This window comes from Heteronotia binoei, chromosome 6 (genome assembly GCF_032191835.1).
Source record: "Heteronotia binoei isolate CCM8104 ecotype False Entrance Well chromosome 6, APGP_CSIRO_Hbin_v1, whole genome shotgun sequence".
Lineage (NCBI taxonomy): Eukaryota > Metazoa > Chordata > Lepidosauria > Squamata > Gekkonidae > Heteronotia > Heteronotia binoei.
In genome coordinates, this window is record NC_083228.1 from 140,009,622 (window position 1) to 140,025,775 (window position 16,154).

The 16,154-nt window shown below is 51.6% G+C and overlaps 1 protein-coding gene across 1 annotated transcript in view; it reads right to left on the minus strand.

Annotated features, from left to right (window-relative positions):
* The window catches only part of DIS3L2 (DIS3 like 3'-5' exoribonuclease 2), a 419,389-nt gene that overhangs the window by 37,218 nt on the left and 366,017 nt on the right, over positions 1-16,154 (minus strand). The window contains 2 exon segments of the mRNA XM_060242825.1: positions 2,214-2,300; positions 2,303-2,399. Coding sequence (XP_060098808.1) covers positions 2,214-2,300; positions 2,303-2,399 — 184 coding nt within the window.

The following is a 16,154-nucleotide window of genomic DNA, read 5'->3' on the forward strand; positions in this document are numbered from 1 at the left end:
TCCAAACCAAGGCAGCTGGTGGCTTGGAGAGTGCATTTAAAGTTGCTTTCTTCCCTTCCTCTCCCCATCTGTTTGCCTTCCTTCCTTCCCTCCCTCTCTCCTTCCCTCCTTCTCTGCCTCCTTCCCTGCCTCCTTCTCTCCCTCCCTCTTTCCTTCCTTCCTTCCCTCCCTCCTTCCTTCCCTGCCTCCTCTCCCTCCTTCCTTTCTTCCTTGCCTCCTTCCCTCCTTCTTCCTTCCTTGCCTCCTTTCCATCCCTCCTTCCTTCCTTCCCTGCCGCCTTCCCTCTTTCTTCATTCCTTCCCTCCTTCCGTCCCTGCCTCCTTCCCTCCCTCCTTCCTTCCCTGTCTCCTTCCTTCCTTCCCTGCCTCCTTCCCTCCTTCCCTCCCTCCTTTCCTTCCTTCCCTCCTTTCTTCCCTCCCTGCCTCCTTCCTTCCCTCCTTCCTTCCCCTCCCTCCCTGCCTCCTTCCTTCCTTCCTTCCTTCCTTCCTTCCTTCCTTCCTTCCTTCCTTCCTTCCTTCCTTCCTTCCTTCCTTCCCTCCTTCCCTGCCTCCTTCCCTCCTTCCTTCCCTCCCTCCTTCCCTGCCTCCTTCCCTCCTTCCCTCCCTCCCTCCTTCCTTCCCTCCCTTACATCTCTCAAGCATCTGACATTCAAGTCTTGATATTCAAGTCAAATAAACATCTGATGTTTATTTAACATGGCTCTTACATTAAGCAAGTTTGGCCACCCCTGCTATACACTAAAAGAAACATTCTGTGAACTATATTTAAAAACCTAACAATTCAGACAAATGAACACATGTTGAGCTTTATAGCACTTTATTAATAATCATTATTAGAAGCAGGGCTTTACTTCTTTCTAGCAGGAGCTCCTTTGCATATTAGGTCACACACCCCTGATGCAGCCAATCCCCCTGGAGCTTCCAGTAGGCCCTGTATGAAGAGCCCTGTCAGGAATTCTAGCAGGACCTCCTTTGCATATTAGGCCCCACCCCCCTGATGTAGCCAATCCTCCTGGAGCTTCCAGCAGGCCCTGTACGAAGAGCCCTGTCAGGAATTCTAGCAGGACCTCCTTTGCATATTAGGCCACACACCCCTGATGTAGCCAATCCCCCTGGAGCTTCCAGTAGGCCCTGTACGAAGAGCCCTGTAAGGAATTCTAGCAGGACCTCCTTTGCATATTAGGCCACACCCCCCTGATGTAGCCAATCCTCCTGGAGCTTCCAGCAGGCCCTGTATGAAGAGCCCTGTCAGGAATTCTAGCAGGACCTCCTTTGCATATTAGGCCACACACCCCTGATGCAGCCAATCCCCCTGGAGCTTCCAGTAGGCCCTGTATGAAGAGCCCTGTCAGGAATTCTAGCAGGACCTCCTTTGCATATTAGGCCACACCCCTGATGCAGTCAATCCTTCTGGAGCTTACAGGGCTCTTCGTGCAGGACTTACTGTAAACTCAAGGAGGACTGGCTACTTCAGGGGTGTGTGGCCTAATATTCAAAGGAGGTCTTGCTACAAAAAAGCCCTGAGGAACTCTTTTGCATATTATGCCACACCCCCCTTGATGCAGCCAATCCAAGAGCTTACAGGCTCTTATTCCAGGGCCTACTGGAAGCTCCAGGAAGATCGGCTACATCGGCGGGGTTTGGCCTAATAGGCAAAGGAGTCCCTGCTACTCAAAAAAGCCCTGATCGGAAGATATCAACATAAAATATCGGGACATATATTCTATCATTAGGGTTTGTAGAATCTTTCGGGATCAAGTGCCATGTTCTACTGGAGAAAGTTTTCCTTCCAGACGTTTCGTTCTCAGCTGCGGAGAACATCCTCAGTGGCGTTGCAGCCGGAGCAGGCGCTCAGACCTTCTTGGCTGCTGTGCATTGCACATTCCACTCAATGCACAGCAGCCAAGAAGGTCAGAGCGCCTGCTCCGGCTGCAACGCCACTGAGGATGTTCTCCGGAGCTGAGAACGAAACGTCTGGAAGGAAAACTTTCTCCAGTAAAACATGGCACTTGAGCCGAAAGATTCTACAAACCCTAATGATGTTACCAGCCGTGAAAACCTGAAATCTTTGATATATTCTATCGCAGCGCTTTCTCTGTTTGAGTCCCCTATCGTTACAACCGGATTGTCCCATATTTTCTTCTGCTCCCCCCACCTAGGGCCTGGCAGCCCCAATGCACATGCACGCAAACACACACACACACTCAGGCTTACGTGCAAAGCCCCGGCGCTGCTGAAGTCGATCTCCAGGCCCATCTGGCTGCAGAACTCAGCCAGGTCGTTCATGATCTTGGTCTGGGGCAGCGGGGGTGGCGCCGCAAGAGGGACTGCGCCGGGAAGGAGCGGTAGATGTGGTGAGCCACGGCCATGTTGGCCAGAAGCATGAACTCTTCCACCAGCCTGGGGGGGGGGGGAGCCGAGAGAAAGGAGGGAAGAGAGAAATATCGTGGGTTATGTCAAGGAATGGCCAAAGCTACGTGGGGCTCTTTCACATACGTTGCGTGACACTCAAAGTACCCACCGCCCTATTGGCTGGCTTAGAGAAAGCATTCGTCTCTTTAAGTCACTTAGTCAAGCCAAGCCAGCTGGTGGCTTGGAGAATGCATTTAAAGTTAAAAGTTGCTTCCCTTCCACCTTCCCTCCCCATCTATTTGCCTCCCTGCCTGTCCTTTCCGTCCTGCGGCTCACAAACATCGGACGTTCATGCTATGTGGCTCTCAAACATAGGACGTTTATGCTATGTGCCTCTCAAACATCTGACGTTGATGTCTTGTGGCTCTCAAACATCTGACGTTGATGTCTTGTGGCTCTCAAACATCTGACGTTCATGTCTAGTGGCTTTCTCAATTTCTGATGTTCATGTCTTCTGGCTCTCAAACATCTGACGTTCATGTCTTGTGGCTCTCAAACATCTGAGGTTCATGTCTTATGGCTCTCAAACATCTGACATTCATGTCTTCTGGCTCTCAAACATCTGACGTTCATGTCTAGTGGCTCTCAAACATCTGACGTTCATGTCTAGTGGCTCTCAAACATCTGACATTCATGTCTTCTGGCTCTCAAACATCTGACGTTCATGTCTAGTGGCTCTCAAACATCTGACGTTCATGTCCTGTGGCTCTCAAACATCTGACGTTCATGTCCTGTGGCTCTCAAACATCTGACGTTCATGTCTTGTGGCTCTCAAACATCTGACGTTCATGTCCTGTGGCTCTCAAACATCTGATGTTCATGTGTGTGGCTCTCAAACATCTGACGTTCATGTCCTGTGGCTCTCCAACATCGGACATTTATTCCGTATGGCTCTTAACTTAAGTGAGTTTGGTCACCCCTGGTCAAAGATCTATGGGAGAGAGTTTGGCTGCTGGAACATGAGAGCACCTGCACAGGATGTGACCAGCGGCCCTCCTTGTCCAAAATCCCGTTTCGCATCATGGTGGCTAACCAGGTACTCCTGAGAAGGCCTACCGGCCTAACTGCCTCAGAAAATGGGCGTTCCGTTGAGCCATCTTATCTAAGCCCCAGGGATGTTCCATGACCTGTGTTCCCTATAAGCTGCAGAGTCTTGGGAGCAAAAAATTCTGTTTTGTGAGCTACTGGCATTAAAGTTGTGAGCTACTGCATAAATCAGTGTGTTCTGGGGGGGGTCATCCTTCCTGAGCTAAGACAAAAATATATGAGCTGAAGGCTAAAAATCTGTGCGCTAGCTCACGCTACCAGAGCCAGTTTGGTGTAGCGGTGAAGTGCGCAGACTCTTATCTGGGAGAAAAGGGTTTGATTCCCCACTCTTTCACTTGCAGCTGCTGGAATGGCCTTAGGTTAGCTATAGCTCTTGTAGGTGTCCTTGAAAGGGTACCTGCTGAGCTAGCAATGCTTTGAGAGCCAGTTTGGTGTAGTGGTTAAGTGCGCGGACTCTTATCTGGGAGAACCGGGTTTGATTCCCCGCTCCCCCACTTGCAGCTGCTGTAATGTCCTTGGGTTAACCATAGCTATCACAGGAGTTGTCCTTGAAAGGGCAGCTGCTGTGAGAGCCCTCTCAGCCCCACCCACCTCACAGGGTGTCTCTTGTGGGGGGAGAAGATACAGGAGATTGTGAGCCGCTCTGAGTCTCTGATTCAGGGAGAAGGGCAGGGTATAAATCTGCAGTCGTCTTCTTCTTCTTAGAGGGAACACTGTCCATGACTCTGCCTAATCCCCCTTTAAAGCCAAAGACAACAGTGGATATTGGGGTTGCCAACCTACAGATGGGGCCTAAAGACCTCCCAGAATGCCATCTGATCTCCAAACTACAGAGATAAGTTCCCCTGGAGAAAATGGCTCCTTTCAAGGGTGGACTTGATAACACGGTAGGCTGCTGAGGTCTGAGACATGTTTATGAATTATGCCACTTTTACACCCTGCTTTGTTTCAACGGCTTGCTTAATATTCAGGTCTCATTTTGGGCAGGAGCTCACAGGAGCAGAGCTCCGGAACCTCTAAATTGTATAGCGCTCTTTCTTTCTCCACCTCTTTTAAGGTAGGTGCTGAGCTGATATAATTTAGGACACTGTCCGGTGACGTTAGAGGCGCATGGCATATGCAAATGAGTTGTGGTAATATGAAGCTGCCTTTTACTGAATCGCTCTCTGCTCACGACCTGAGTTCGATCCTGACGGAAGCTGGGTTTTCAGGTAGCCAGCCCAAGGTCGACTCAGCCTTCCAGCCTTCCGAGGTCGGTCAAATGAGGACCCAGCTTGCTGGGGGGAAAGCGTAGACGACTGGGGAAGGCAATGGCAAACCACCCTGTAAAAAGTCTGCCGTGAAAACGTTGTGAAAGCAACATCACCCCAGAGTCGGAAACGACTGGTACTTGCACAGGGGACCTTTCCTTTTCCTTTTTATACTGAATCAGGCCCTGGGTCGATCCAAGTCAGTATTGTCTACTCAGACTGGCAGCAGCTCTCCAGGGTCTCGAGCTGAGGTTTTTCACGCCTATTTGCCTGGACGCTTTTGAGTTGGAGATGCCGGGGATTGAACCTGGGACCTTCTGCTTCCCGAGCAGATGCTCTACCACTGAGCTACCGTCCCTCGACTGGCAGCGGCTCTCCAGGGTCTCGAGCTGAGGTTTTTCACGCCTACTTGCCTGGACCTTTTGAGTTGGAGATGCCGGGGATTGAACCTGGGACCTTCAGCTTCCCAAGCAGATGCTCTGCCACGGAGCCACCATCCCTCCATCTCCATCACCTACTGCCTGGACCCTTTTTAGTTGGAGATGCCGGGGATTGAACCTGGGACCTTCAGCTTCCCAAGCAGATGCTCTGCCACGGAGCCACCATCCCTCCATCTCCATCACCTACTGCCTGGACCCTTTTTAGTTGGAGATGCCAGGGATTGAACCTGGGACCTTCAGCTTCCCAAGCAGATGCTCTGCCACGGAGCCAATGCCCCCTTCCTCTTCACAGGTAATGAGCTCTCGCGCCTCTTTTTCTATAAAATGACCCCTGTTGATATTGATACCTAGTGGTGCGTTTAAGGGCATCGTTTGGACTCGTAATGTGCCTTGGGCAGGATTATGGAGAGGCAGCGCAAACATTCCTAAAGCAGTAACTAAAATAAATACATGTTGTTTCTATTCCCCACCCCTCACCCCAATCCTTCCTGAGCGCTTCACAGTAGGCATTTTGCTTTGGGAGCCCACCTGGAGACAAAGACTTGTGAGCAGAGCTCTCCTACTGAGGTGGCAGAGTGGTATGCAGAAACCTTCCCTCTTAATTAAAGGTAAAGGTAAGCGGCAGACATTTCCGACTCTGGGGTGACGTCGCATTACGATGTTTTCACGGCAGACTTTTTTCGACGGGGTGGTTGGCCATTGCCTTCCCCGGCCATCTACCCTTTCCCCCCCAGCAAGCTGGGGACTCCTTTTACTAAACTCGGAAGGATGGAAGGCTGAGTCAACCTGGAGCCAGCTGCCTGAACCCAGCTTCCGCCGGGGATCGAACTCAGGTCGTGAGCAGAGCTTAGGACTGCGGTACTGCGGCTTTACCACTCTGCGCATGGCCCTCGCAGTTAGCCCTATTCAAAAAGGATCCGCAGCAGCAGTGAAGCTATGCAATTATATGACCGGCAGATGGCAGTATCAGTCCCTTTATCAACTGCAGCACGCAGCAAAAACAGTTCTTTAAGGAGTAAAACGAAAGAAACCAAAAAAACCCAAGCAGGTGAATCTGTTGGATTTCCACCTGTGTTGCTAGAACTACTGGTTTTTATACTGCTAAGTAATATGCTACGAGGGTTTTATACAATACGAGAACTCGTGGACATTCAATGAAACGTTCTCACAATACGTGGACATTCTCACAATACAAGAGCTCGTGGACATTCAATGAAATCGCTGAGCAGTCGGGTTAGAACTGATAAAAGTAAGTATTTCTTCACCCAAAGGGTGATTAACATGTGGAATTCACTGCCACGGGAGGTGGTGGCAGCTACAAGCATAGCCAGCTTCAAGAGGGGATTTGATAAAAATATGGAGTGGAAGTCCATCAGTGGCTATTAGCCACAGTGTACTGCTGGAACAGTCTGTCTGGGGCACTGATGCTCTGTATTCTTGGTGCTTGGGGAGGCCCTGTGGGAGGGCTTCTAGTGTCCTGGCCCCAACTGATGGACCTCCTGATAGCACTTGGCCACTGTGTGACACAGAATGTTGGACTGGATCCAACATGGCTCCTCTTTTGTTCTTCTGTGACACAGAGTGTTGGACTAGAGGGGCCACTGGCCTGATCCAACATGGTTTCTCTTATGTTCTTATGTGACACAGAGTGTTGGACTGGAGGGGCCATTGGCCTGATCCAACATGGCTCCTCTTATGTTACACAGAGTGTTGGACTGGAGGGGCCATTGGCCTGATTCAACATGGCTCCTCTTATGTTACACAGTGTGTTGGACTGGAGGGGCCATTGGCCTGATCCAACATGGCTTCTCTTATGTTACACAGAGTGTTGGACTGGAGGGGCCATTCGACTGATCCAACATGGCTCCTCTTATGTTACAAAGAGTGTGAGACTGGAGAGGCCATTGGCCTGATCCAACATGGCTCCTCTTATGTTCTTATGTGACACAGAGCGTTGGACTGGATGGGCCACTGGCCTGATCCAACATGGCTTCTCTTTTGTTCTTATGTGACACAGAGTGTTGGACTGGAGGGGCCATTGGCCTGACCCAACATGGCTCCTCTTATGTTACACAGTGTTGGACTGGAGGGGCCATTGGCCTGATCCAACATGGCTCCTCTTATGTTACGCAGTGTGTTGGACTGGAGGGGCCATTGGCCTGATCCAACATGGCTTCTCTTATGTTACACAGAGTGTAGGACTGGAGGGGCCATTGGCCTGACCCAACATGGCTTCTCTTATGTTCTTATGTGACACAGAGTGTTGGACTGGAGGGGCCATTGGCCTGATCCAACATGGCTCCTCTTATGTTACAAAGAGTGCTGGACTGAAGGGGCCATTGGCCTGATCCAACATGGCTCCTCTTATGTTACACAGTGTTGGACTGGAGGGGTCATTGGCCTGATCCAACATGGCTTCTCTTATGTGACACAGAGCGTTGGACTGGAGGGGCCATTGGCCTGATCCAACATGGCTTCTCTTATGTTCTTATGTGACACAGAGTGTTGGACTGGAGGGGCCATTGGCCTGATCCAACATGGCTCCTCCTATGTTCTTCTGTGACACAGAGTGTTGGACTGGATGGGCCACTGGCCTGATCCAACACGGCTTCTCTTATGTTCTTATGTGACACAGAGTGTTGGACTGGAGGGGCCATTGGCCTGATCCAACATGGCTCCTTTTATGTTACACAGCGTGTTGGACTGGAGGGGCCATTGGCGTGATCCAATATGGCTCCTCTTATGTTACACAGAGTGTTGGACTGGAGGGGCCATTGGCCTGATCCAACATGGCTCCTCTTATGTTACACAGAGTGTTGGACTGAAGGGGCCATTGGCCTGATCCAACATGGCTCCTCTTATGTTCTTCTGTGACACAGAGTGTTGGACTGGATGGGCCACTGGCCTGATCCAACATGGCTTCTCTTAAGTTCTTATGTGACACAGAGTGTTGGACTGGAGGGGCCACTGGCCTGATCCAACATGGCTTCTCTTTTGTTCTTATGTGACACAGAGTGTTGGACTGGAGGGGCCATTGGCCTGATCCAACATGGCTCCTCTTATGTTACACAGAGTGTTGGACTGGAGGGGCCATTGGCCTGATCCAACATGGCTTCTCTTAAGTTCTTATGTGACACAGAGTGTTGGACTGGAGGGGCCATTGGCCTGATCCAACATGGCTTCTCTTAAGTTCTTATGTGACACAGAGTGTTGGACTAGAGGGGCCATTGGCCTGATCCAACATGGCTTCTCTTAAGTTCTTATGTGACACAGAGTGTTGGACTGGAGGGGCCATTGGCCTGATCCAACAGGGCTTCTCTTATGTTCTTATGTGACACAGAGTGTCTGACTGGAGGAGCCATTGGCCTGATCCAACATGGCTTCTCTTATGTTCTTATGTGACACAGAGTGTTGGACTGGAGGGGCCATTGGCCTGATCCAACATGGCTTCTCTTATGTGACACAGAGTGTTGGACTGGAGGGGCCATTGGCCTGATCCAACATGGCTTCTCTTATGTGACACAGAGTATTGGACTGGATGGGCCATTGGCCTGATCCAACATGGCTTCTCTTACGTGACACAGAGTGTTGGACTGGAGGGGCCACTGGCCTGATCCAGCATGGCTTCTCTAATGTTCTTATGATGTAAAGCTGGGCATTCGAGGAAGGCTCTGAACTTTCCTGGGAGAGCTTCTGGTTAGCTCAGAGAGAGAGAGAGAGGGAGATTAAGTCAGGAAACGCTGCCTTGTGGTTCGGAAAATGGATCACGAGGCCAGGCTGGAGGAGCAAGACTTGGCTGGCAGCGAAAAGATTGAGCCGGATCCTGGCTCGGTCCTTCCCAGGAGCAGAGGGTCGGACTGCCTGCTGTCAGTTCTAAGGGCAGGAGGGATTTTCTTTTTCCCCCGAATGCAGCCGCACTCCGAGCTTGGCTTGGGTACCCCTGGCAGGCCGGAGTGAGAAGAAAAATATTTCACGGTGGGGAAAGGGGAGGGGGGGAAAGAAACAGAGACAGAAAGACGCGCTCCCCCCCCCCCCGTTTGAAATCGCACCGAACGAATCTCATTCGGTGCCATCGCCACGGTTTCCTCTGCCTCCGGCCGGCCAACTTTGGCTCCCATTTCCTTGCCAGATCCCGCAGAGGAAGAAGACCTGAACTTTTGCCCCCTGCAGGCACCCCTGCGACGCCGCCAGGGTCCCCCCCCCCAGGGCAGAGAGGTGCGATTCCGACAGGTGCTTGCTTCCGCCCTGGAGCGGCGGAAGGGATGCTCGAAACGGCCTTGACGAGCTGTCCTGTTTGAAGAGGGGGATCTAACGTTTTACGGGGTTATTTTTGGCTTTGAGGCGGTTTGATGGAGGATTGGATTTCAGTGGGTTTGGTCCCTTCTTTTGTTTCCTTAGAAGAAGCTCGGCGCTCGGGCAGACCGAGTGGAGCGAGGAAAGTTTTATATAAAGAAAGTAAACAGAGCAGAGGTCCTCCAGCTCCATCACATGCTTGGGAAACGACACCCTTTTAACTCCGGATTAATTCGCTGGAGAGACTCGGCTCTCCCTTGTTGCAATTCTTTGGGGTTAAAAAAAATAATATGCAGTGTGCACAAAAGCATGGCCCAAGAATGCTTTAGATCAGGGGTGTCAAACATGCAATGGGGGGGCCAATCAGGCCCCTGGAGGGCTCCTGTCAATCCCCCGAAGAAAGCTGGCTGCTTCCTTCTCCCTCTCTTGCTTCCTTCTGCATCACAGCTTGCCTCGTCAAGCTTGCTCAATCGCACAGGAGCTACAGAGCAAAGCCTCAATTTTCTCCATTGGCTGAGGCTCCTCCTTTGGGGAGGAAGGGAGGAGGAATAGCTTATTTTGCCAGCCTCTCTCAATTAATTGTTGTACAGCTTATATAGCTATTTCTTGTATGTTCATGAAGACGACGACGACATTGGATTTATATGCCGCCCTCTGCTCCGAATCTCAGAGCGGCTCACAATCTCCTTTACCTTCCTCCCCCACAACAGACACCCTGTGAGGTAGATGAAGATATTGGATTTATATCCCGTCCTCCATTCTGAAGAGTCTCAGAGGGGCTCACAATCTCCTTTACCTTCCTCCCCACAACAGTCACCCTGTGAGGTAGATGAAGATATTGGATTTATATCCCGCCCTCCACTCTGAAGAGTCTCAGAGCGGCTCACAATCTCCTTTACCTTCCTCCCCCACAACAGACACCCTGTGAGGTAGATGAGGATATTGGATTTATATCCCGTCCTCCATTCTGAAGAGTCTCAGAGCGGCTCACAATCTCCTTTACCTTCCTCCCCCACAACAGACACCCTGTGGGGTAGATGAGGATATTGGATTTATATCCCGCCCTCCACTCTGAAGAGTCTCAGAGCGGCTCACAATCTCCTTTCCCTTCCTCCCCCACAACAGACACCCTGTGAGGTAGATGAAGATATTGTATTTATATCCCGCCCTCCACTCTGAAGAGTCTCAGAGCGGCTCACAATCTCCTTTACCTTCCTCCCCACAACAGTCACCCTGTGAGGTAGATGAAGATACTGTATTTATATCCCGCCCTCCACTCTGAAGAGTCTCAGAGCGGCTCACAATCTCCTTTACCTTCCTCCCCCACAACAGACACCTTGTGAGGTGGGTGGGACTGAGAGGGCTCTCACAGCAGCTGCCCTTTCAAGGACAACCTCTGCCAGGGCTATGGCTGACCCAAGGCCATTCCAGCAGCTGCAAGTAGAGGAGTAGGGAATCAAACCCAGTTCTCCCAGACAAGAGTCCGCACACTTAACCACTACACCAAACTGATAATTGTAAACTGTTAACCTTATGATATGAAAGTAACAATTATGCTATAAAGTGTATGGTGTTACTCCTGCATAAGAGTAATCAGCGACATGACTTTTAACGCCCCAAACACGGTTTTCTCACAGTTTTCTCTCAATCACACAGTAGAGCTACTGAGCCAAGCCTCTCTTCCTTTTATTGGCTGAGGCTCCTCCCCCTCCTGGTCCCCTGGGGAAGGCAGGAAAGAGCCAGAGCTTCCTTTGCCCAGTTCCCTGGAGCCCATGGAAGAGATACAAAGAAATCAGCTTTAAGACCAACAAGTGGAAATGTTTTAAGTATGTTTTAAGGTGGTTTTTTACATGTTTAATTGTGTTTGTCTGTGTCCTTCATAAATTTTATATCTCTGCTACCTGACGTTACATTTTATGACGCCCACGGCCCGGCCCAACAAGGTCGCATTCATGTCGGATCCGGCCCTCATGAATCCGACACCCCTGCTTGAGATGCAAACAGATTCAAGTCCGGTAGCTCCTTAGAGACCCACAAGACTTTCAGCGTGGGAGCTTTCACTAGACGAACTTCCCTTTGTCGGATACAAGCAGGAATGGAGATCCCCGAGTCCTTCTACCCCAGTCAGAAGAGGGGAGGGAAGTCGCAAGGAAGGTGAAGACGGGATGCAAAAGCGCAATCACGCAGCTGGGATGCAAAAGTGCAATCACGCAGCTGGATTTCTGCCTGGGGGCAGAAAATTACCATCTGTCCTACGATTACAGACCCAGAGGAGTTAAGATGTGTTAGCCTGTTGCTGCTAAATAGTAAAGAGTCCAGTAGCCAGGGCTGTCTCGCCCACTAGGCAAACTAGGCGGTTGTCTAGGGCGGCGGCAACGAATCCAGCCCTCCCTCCTCCCCATGCCCTAGGCAAATAGCCAGTTTGCCTCTTCCTCCACCCGCCCACCCATTCCCCTCCTGCGTAGCTTGCCTCCTCCCCATCCCTTCTTGTCCTCCACTCGCCCGTCCTGCCTCTTCCCCGCTGTTTCCCTTCGTCCTCCTGCATGCTCCTAGCCACCAAACCGCAAACGGCTCTCCTACGGCTGGCTGGTCCTCTGCGACAGACTGGTGCCAAAACAACCTTCTTGTTCCAGGAGTGGTGGAAGGTCATTTGATCCTGCAGAGCTCACGGCCAGTTCAATCCCGCAGCTGGTGAAAAAGGGAAAGGTAGTCCCCTGTGCAAGCACCAGTCGTTTCCAACTCTGGGGTGACGCCGCGTCATGCTGTTTTCACGGAAGAATTTTTACGGGGTGGTTTCTCATTGCCTTTCTCGGTCATCTACACTTTCCCCCCCAGCAAGCTGGGGACTCCTTTGACCGACCTCGGAAGGATGGAAGGCTGAGTCAATCTTGAGCCGGCGACCTGAGCCCAGCTTCTGCCAGGATCGAATTTAGGTCGTGAGCAGAGAGCTCGGACTGCAATACTGCAGCCTTACTGCTCTGCGGCATGGGGCTGTACCGTACAACTGTTTACCCGATTTCTCTGTTAGCCCTATTCTTGCTGGAAACCTGAGAGAATGTGTCTGCGCCGTCTTCTGTGCGACAGCGCTTCTGAGTTATCGTGTCCCCCCACCCCCCCGCTCCCCGGTTTCTCTTCTACCACCTAACAAGCACGGATCTTTCTGCCTTTCCTGGTTGCTCTCCTCTTGACACACGCTAGTTTCTCGACCTCCTGATTAAAAGGAGCTATCCGGAACCGGATGCAGTACTCCAGATGAAGCTCGGCCCGTACGGAACAGAGTGGAACGATTTTTTTCCACTGATCTGGGCACGAAGCAACTGCTAACACCATTCTCAAACGGTATAGGGGTGCCAAGTCCGACTTAAGAAATAGCTGGGGACTTTGGGGGTGGAGCCAGGAGACGCTGGGGGTGGAGCCAGGAGCAAAGGTGTGGCAAGCACAACTGAACGCTGACGGAAGTTCTAGCCGTCACATTTAAAGGGACTGTGCTCCTTTTAAATGCCTTCCTCCCATTGGAATTAACGAAGGATAGGGAGACCTTCGTTAGGGGCTCAGAGAACTGGACCCCCCACTCCAACCTTTTTGAAACTTGGAAGGCGTTTTGAGGAGAGCCACCAAACGCTGTGCTCCAAATTTGGTGCCTCTACCTCAAAAAACAGCCCCCCAGAGCTTCCTCTAAGCCAGGGGGTGACTAAACTTGCTTAACGTAAGAGCCACACAGAAAAAAACATAAGATGTTTGGGAGCCACAAGACATGAATGTCAGATGAGGAAGGAAGGAAGGAAGGAAGGAAGGAAGGAAGGAAGGAAGGAAGGAAGGAAGGAAGGAAGGAAGGAAGGAAGGAAGGAAGGAAGGAAGGAAGGAAGGAAGGAAGGAAGGAAGGAAGGAAGGAAGGAAGGAAGGAAGGAAGGAAAATAGCTGGGGCGAGGGAGGAGGGATGGAGAGGTGGGGGAAAAGCAACTTTAATTTTACATGCATTCTCCAAGCTGCCAGTTGGCTTGGCTTGGAGAAGTGATTTAAAGAGAGAAATGCCTTCTCCAAGTCAGCAGGTGGGGCAGAGGCCTTTGAGAGGCACGCAATATGTGTGAAAGAGCCACGTGTGGCTTCCGAGTCACAGTTTGGCCGCCCCTGCTCTAAGCTGTGGAGTCTTGTGAGCAAAAATTCCTTCTTGCGAGCTGCTGGCGTTAAAGCTGTGAGCTGCTGCGTAAACTAGTTTGCTCCGGGGTCACTTCCCCCTGAGCTGAGACAAAGATGTGTGAGCTGGAGGCTGGAGTCAAGATTGACTCAGCCTTCCATCCTTCCAAGGTCGGTCAAATGAGTCCCCAGCTTGCTGGGGGGGAAGTGTAGATGACTGGGGAAGGCAATGGCAAACCACCCCGTAAAAAGTCTGCCGTGAAAACGTTGTGAAAGCAACGTCACCCCAGAGTCGGAAACGACTGGTGCTTGCACAGGGGACCTTTCCTTTCCGTTAGGGAGGGACTGTGGCTCAATGGAAGAGCATCTGCTTGGGAAGCAGAAGGTCCCAGGTTCAGTCCCTGGCATCTCCCAAAAAGGGTCCAGGCAAATAGGTGTGAAAAACCTCAGCTTGAGACCCTGGAGAGCCGCTGCCAGTCTGAGTAGACAATACTGACTTTGATGGACCGAGGGGGGTCTGATTCAGTAGAAGGCAGCTTCATAGGTTCATATGTTACCCACTTATTATTTGAGCACTGTAAATAAAGTGTTGTTATACTCCTTGGCTCTCCTTGGTCACCATTAGGAGATATTTATTAAAGGAAGACGAGGGTGGTTGGGTGCTCTTGGCTCTCCACACAGACCTTTGCCAGAGTGGTGGCAGCCAGCAGAAGGCCCTGCCAGGCCCAGCTGTGTGACACGTGTGAAAACACAACGCCGGAGTAGGGTTGCCAATCCCCAGGTGGGGGCAGGGGATCCCCCGGTTTAAAGGCCCTCCCCCCACTTCAGGGTCGTCAGAAAGCGGGGGGAGGGGAGGGAAAGGTCTGCTGGGAACTCTGTTATTCCCTATGGAGATTTATTCCCATAGAAAATCATGGAGAATTGATCCGCTGGTATCTGGGGCTCTGGGGGGGGCTGTTTTTTGGGGTAGAGGCACCAAATTTTCAGTATAGCATCTAGTGCCTCTTCCCAAAATACCTCCCAAGTTTCAAGAAGATTGGACCAGGGGGTCCAATTCTATGAGCCCCAAAAGTAGGTGCCCCTATCCTTCATTATTTCCTATGGAAGGAAGGAATTGAAAAGGTGTGCCGTCCCTTTAAAGGTGATGGCCAGAACTCCCTTTGGAGTTCAATTATGCTTGTCGCAGCCTTGATCTTGGCTCCGCCCCCAATGTCTCCTGGCTCCACCCCCAAAGTCTCCTGGCTCCACCCCCATAGTCCCCAGATATTTCTTGAATTGGACTTGGCAACCCTATCCTGGCTCCACCCCCAAAGTCTCCTGGCTCCGCCCCCAAAGTCCCCAGATATTTCTTGAATTGGACTTGGCAACCCTATCCTGGCTCCACCCCCAAAGTCTCCTGGCTCCGCCCCCAAAGTCCCCAGATATTTCTTGAATTGGACTTGGCAACCCTATCCTGGCTCCACCCCCAAGGTCTCCTGGCTCCGCCCCCAAAGTCCCCAGATATTTCTTGAATTGGACTTGGCAACCCTACGCCGGAGCCTGGTGTGCAAGGAAGCAGCGGGCATCACCGTTCAGACCTGGCATTCTAGAATCAGGACTGGAGAGCACTGGAGGAACAAGGGCAACAGACCACAGACACCCCGGAGTATCCAGGACCTGCAAGGAGCGCTTCATTCAAGCACGTACAAACAAGCCCACCCCTAGCCGTCACTACCTCCTCCGTAGCGCGATACTGCATCGTATCGCAGACCCCAATTTTCTCATTCCATGCCCAGATGGCAGCTGTCTAATGAATATCGGGCGCAGCGTGCGGCTCGCGGCGGGGCGTTTATATGAACCCCCCCCCCCTTCTGCAGCATGAGGCCCGTTTGGTTTTCTGCCACGCCGTCGCTTCCCTGAGCCCCAGGAGCGGAAGATGAGTGATTATCTTCTCCGGTTATTAAATGGTTCCTTGCTGGCCAATTTAGCAGCTAATCTTTGGGAAAGTCTGGGCTGGTTCCCTCGGCAGCCGCGCTTGCGGGGCTCGGTCGACCTGAGCTATTAAATCAAGAGCGGCAACAACAGGCGGGGTGTCGCATCTCGAAAACAGCAGCCCCCCGCCCACGAGTCCGTCCTAGTGAGGCCTACATACGGGCAAGAAAGAAATGCAAAATGGCCCAGTGCTCCAGCAAGGCAAAGAACGACGGCTGGGGCACGCCATGCCCATCCCAGATTTCAAGCAAAGAACAATGCAAACCATGTAGCGTTAGAAACGAGCTTATATCAACATATACAACATATAAACAATATAATGGAAAAGGAAAGGAAAGGTCCCCTGTGCAAGCACCAGTCGTTTCCGACTCTCGGGTGACGTTGCTTTCACAACGTTTTCACGGCAGACTTTTTTACGGGGTGGTTTGCCCTTGCCTTCCCCAGTCATCTACACTCCCCCCCCCCCCCGCCCAGCAAGCTGGGGACTCATTTGACCGACCTCGGAAAGATGGAAGGCTGAGTCAACCTCGAACCGGCTACCTGAATCCAGCTTCCGCCGGGATCGAACTCAGGTCGTGAGCAGAGAGTTCAGACCACAGTACTGCAGT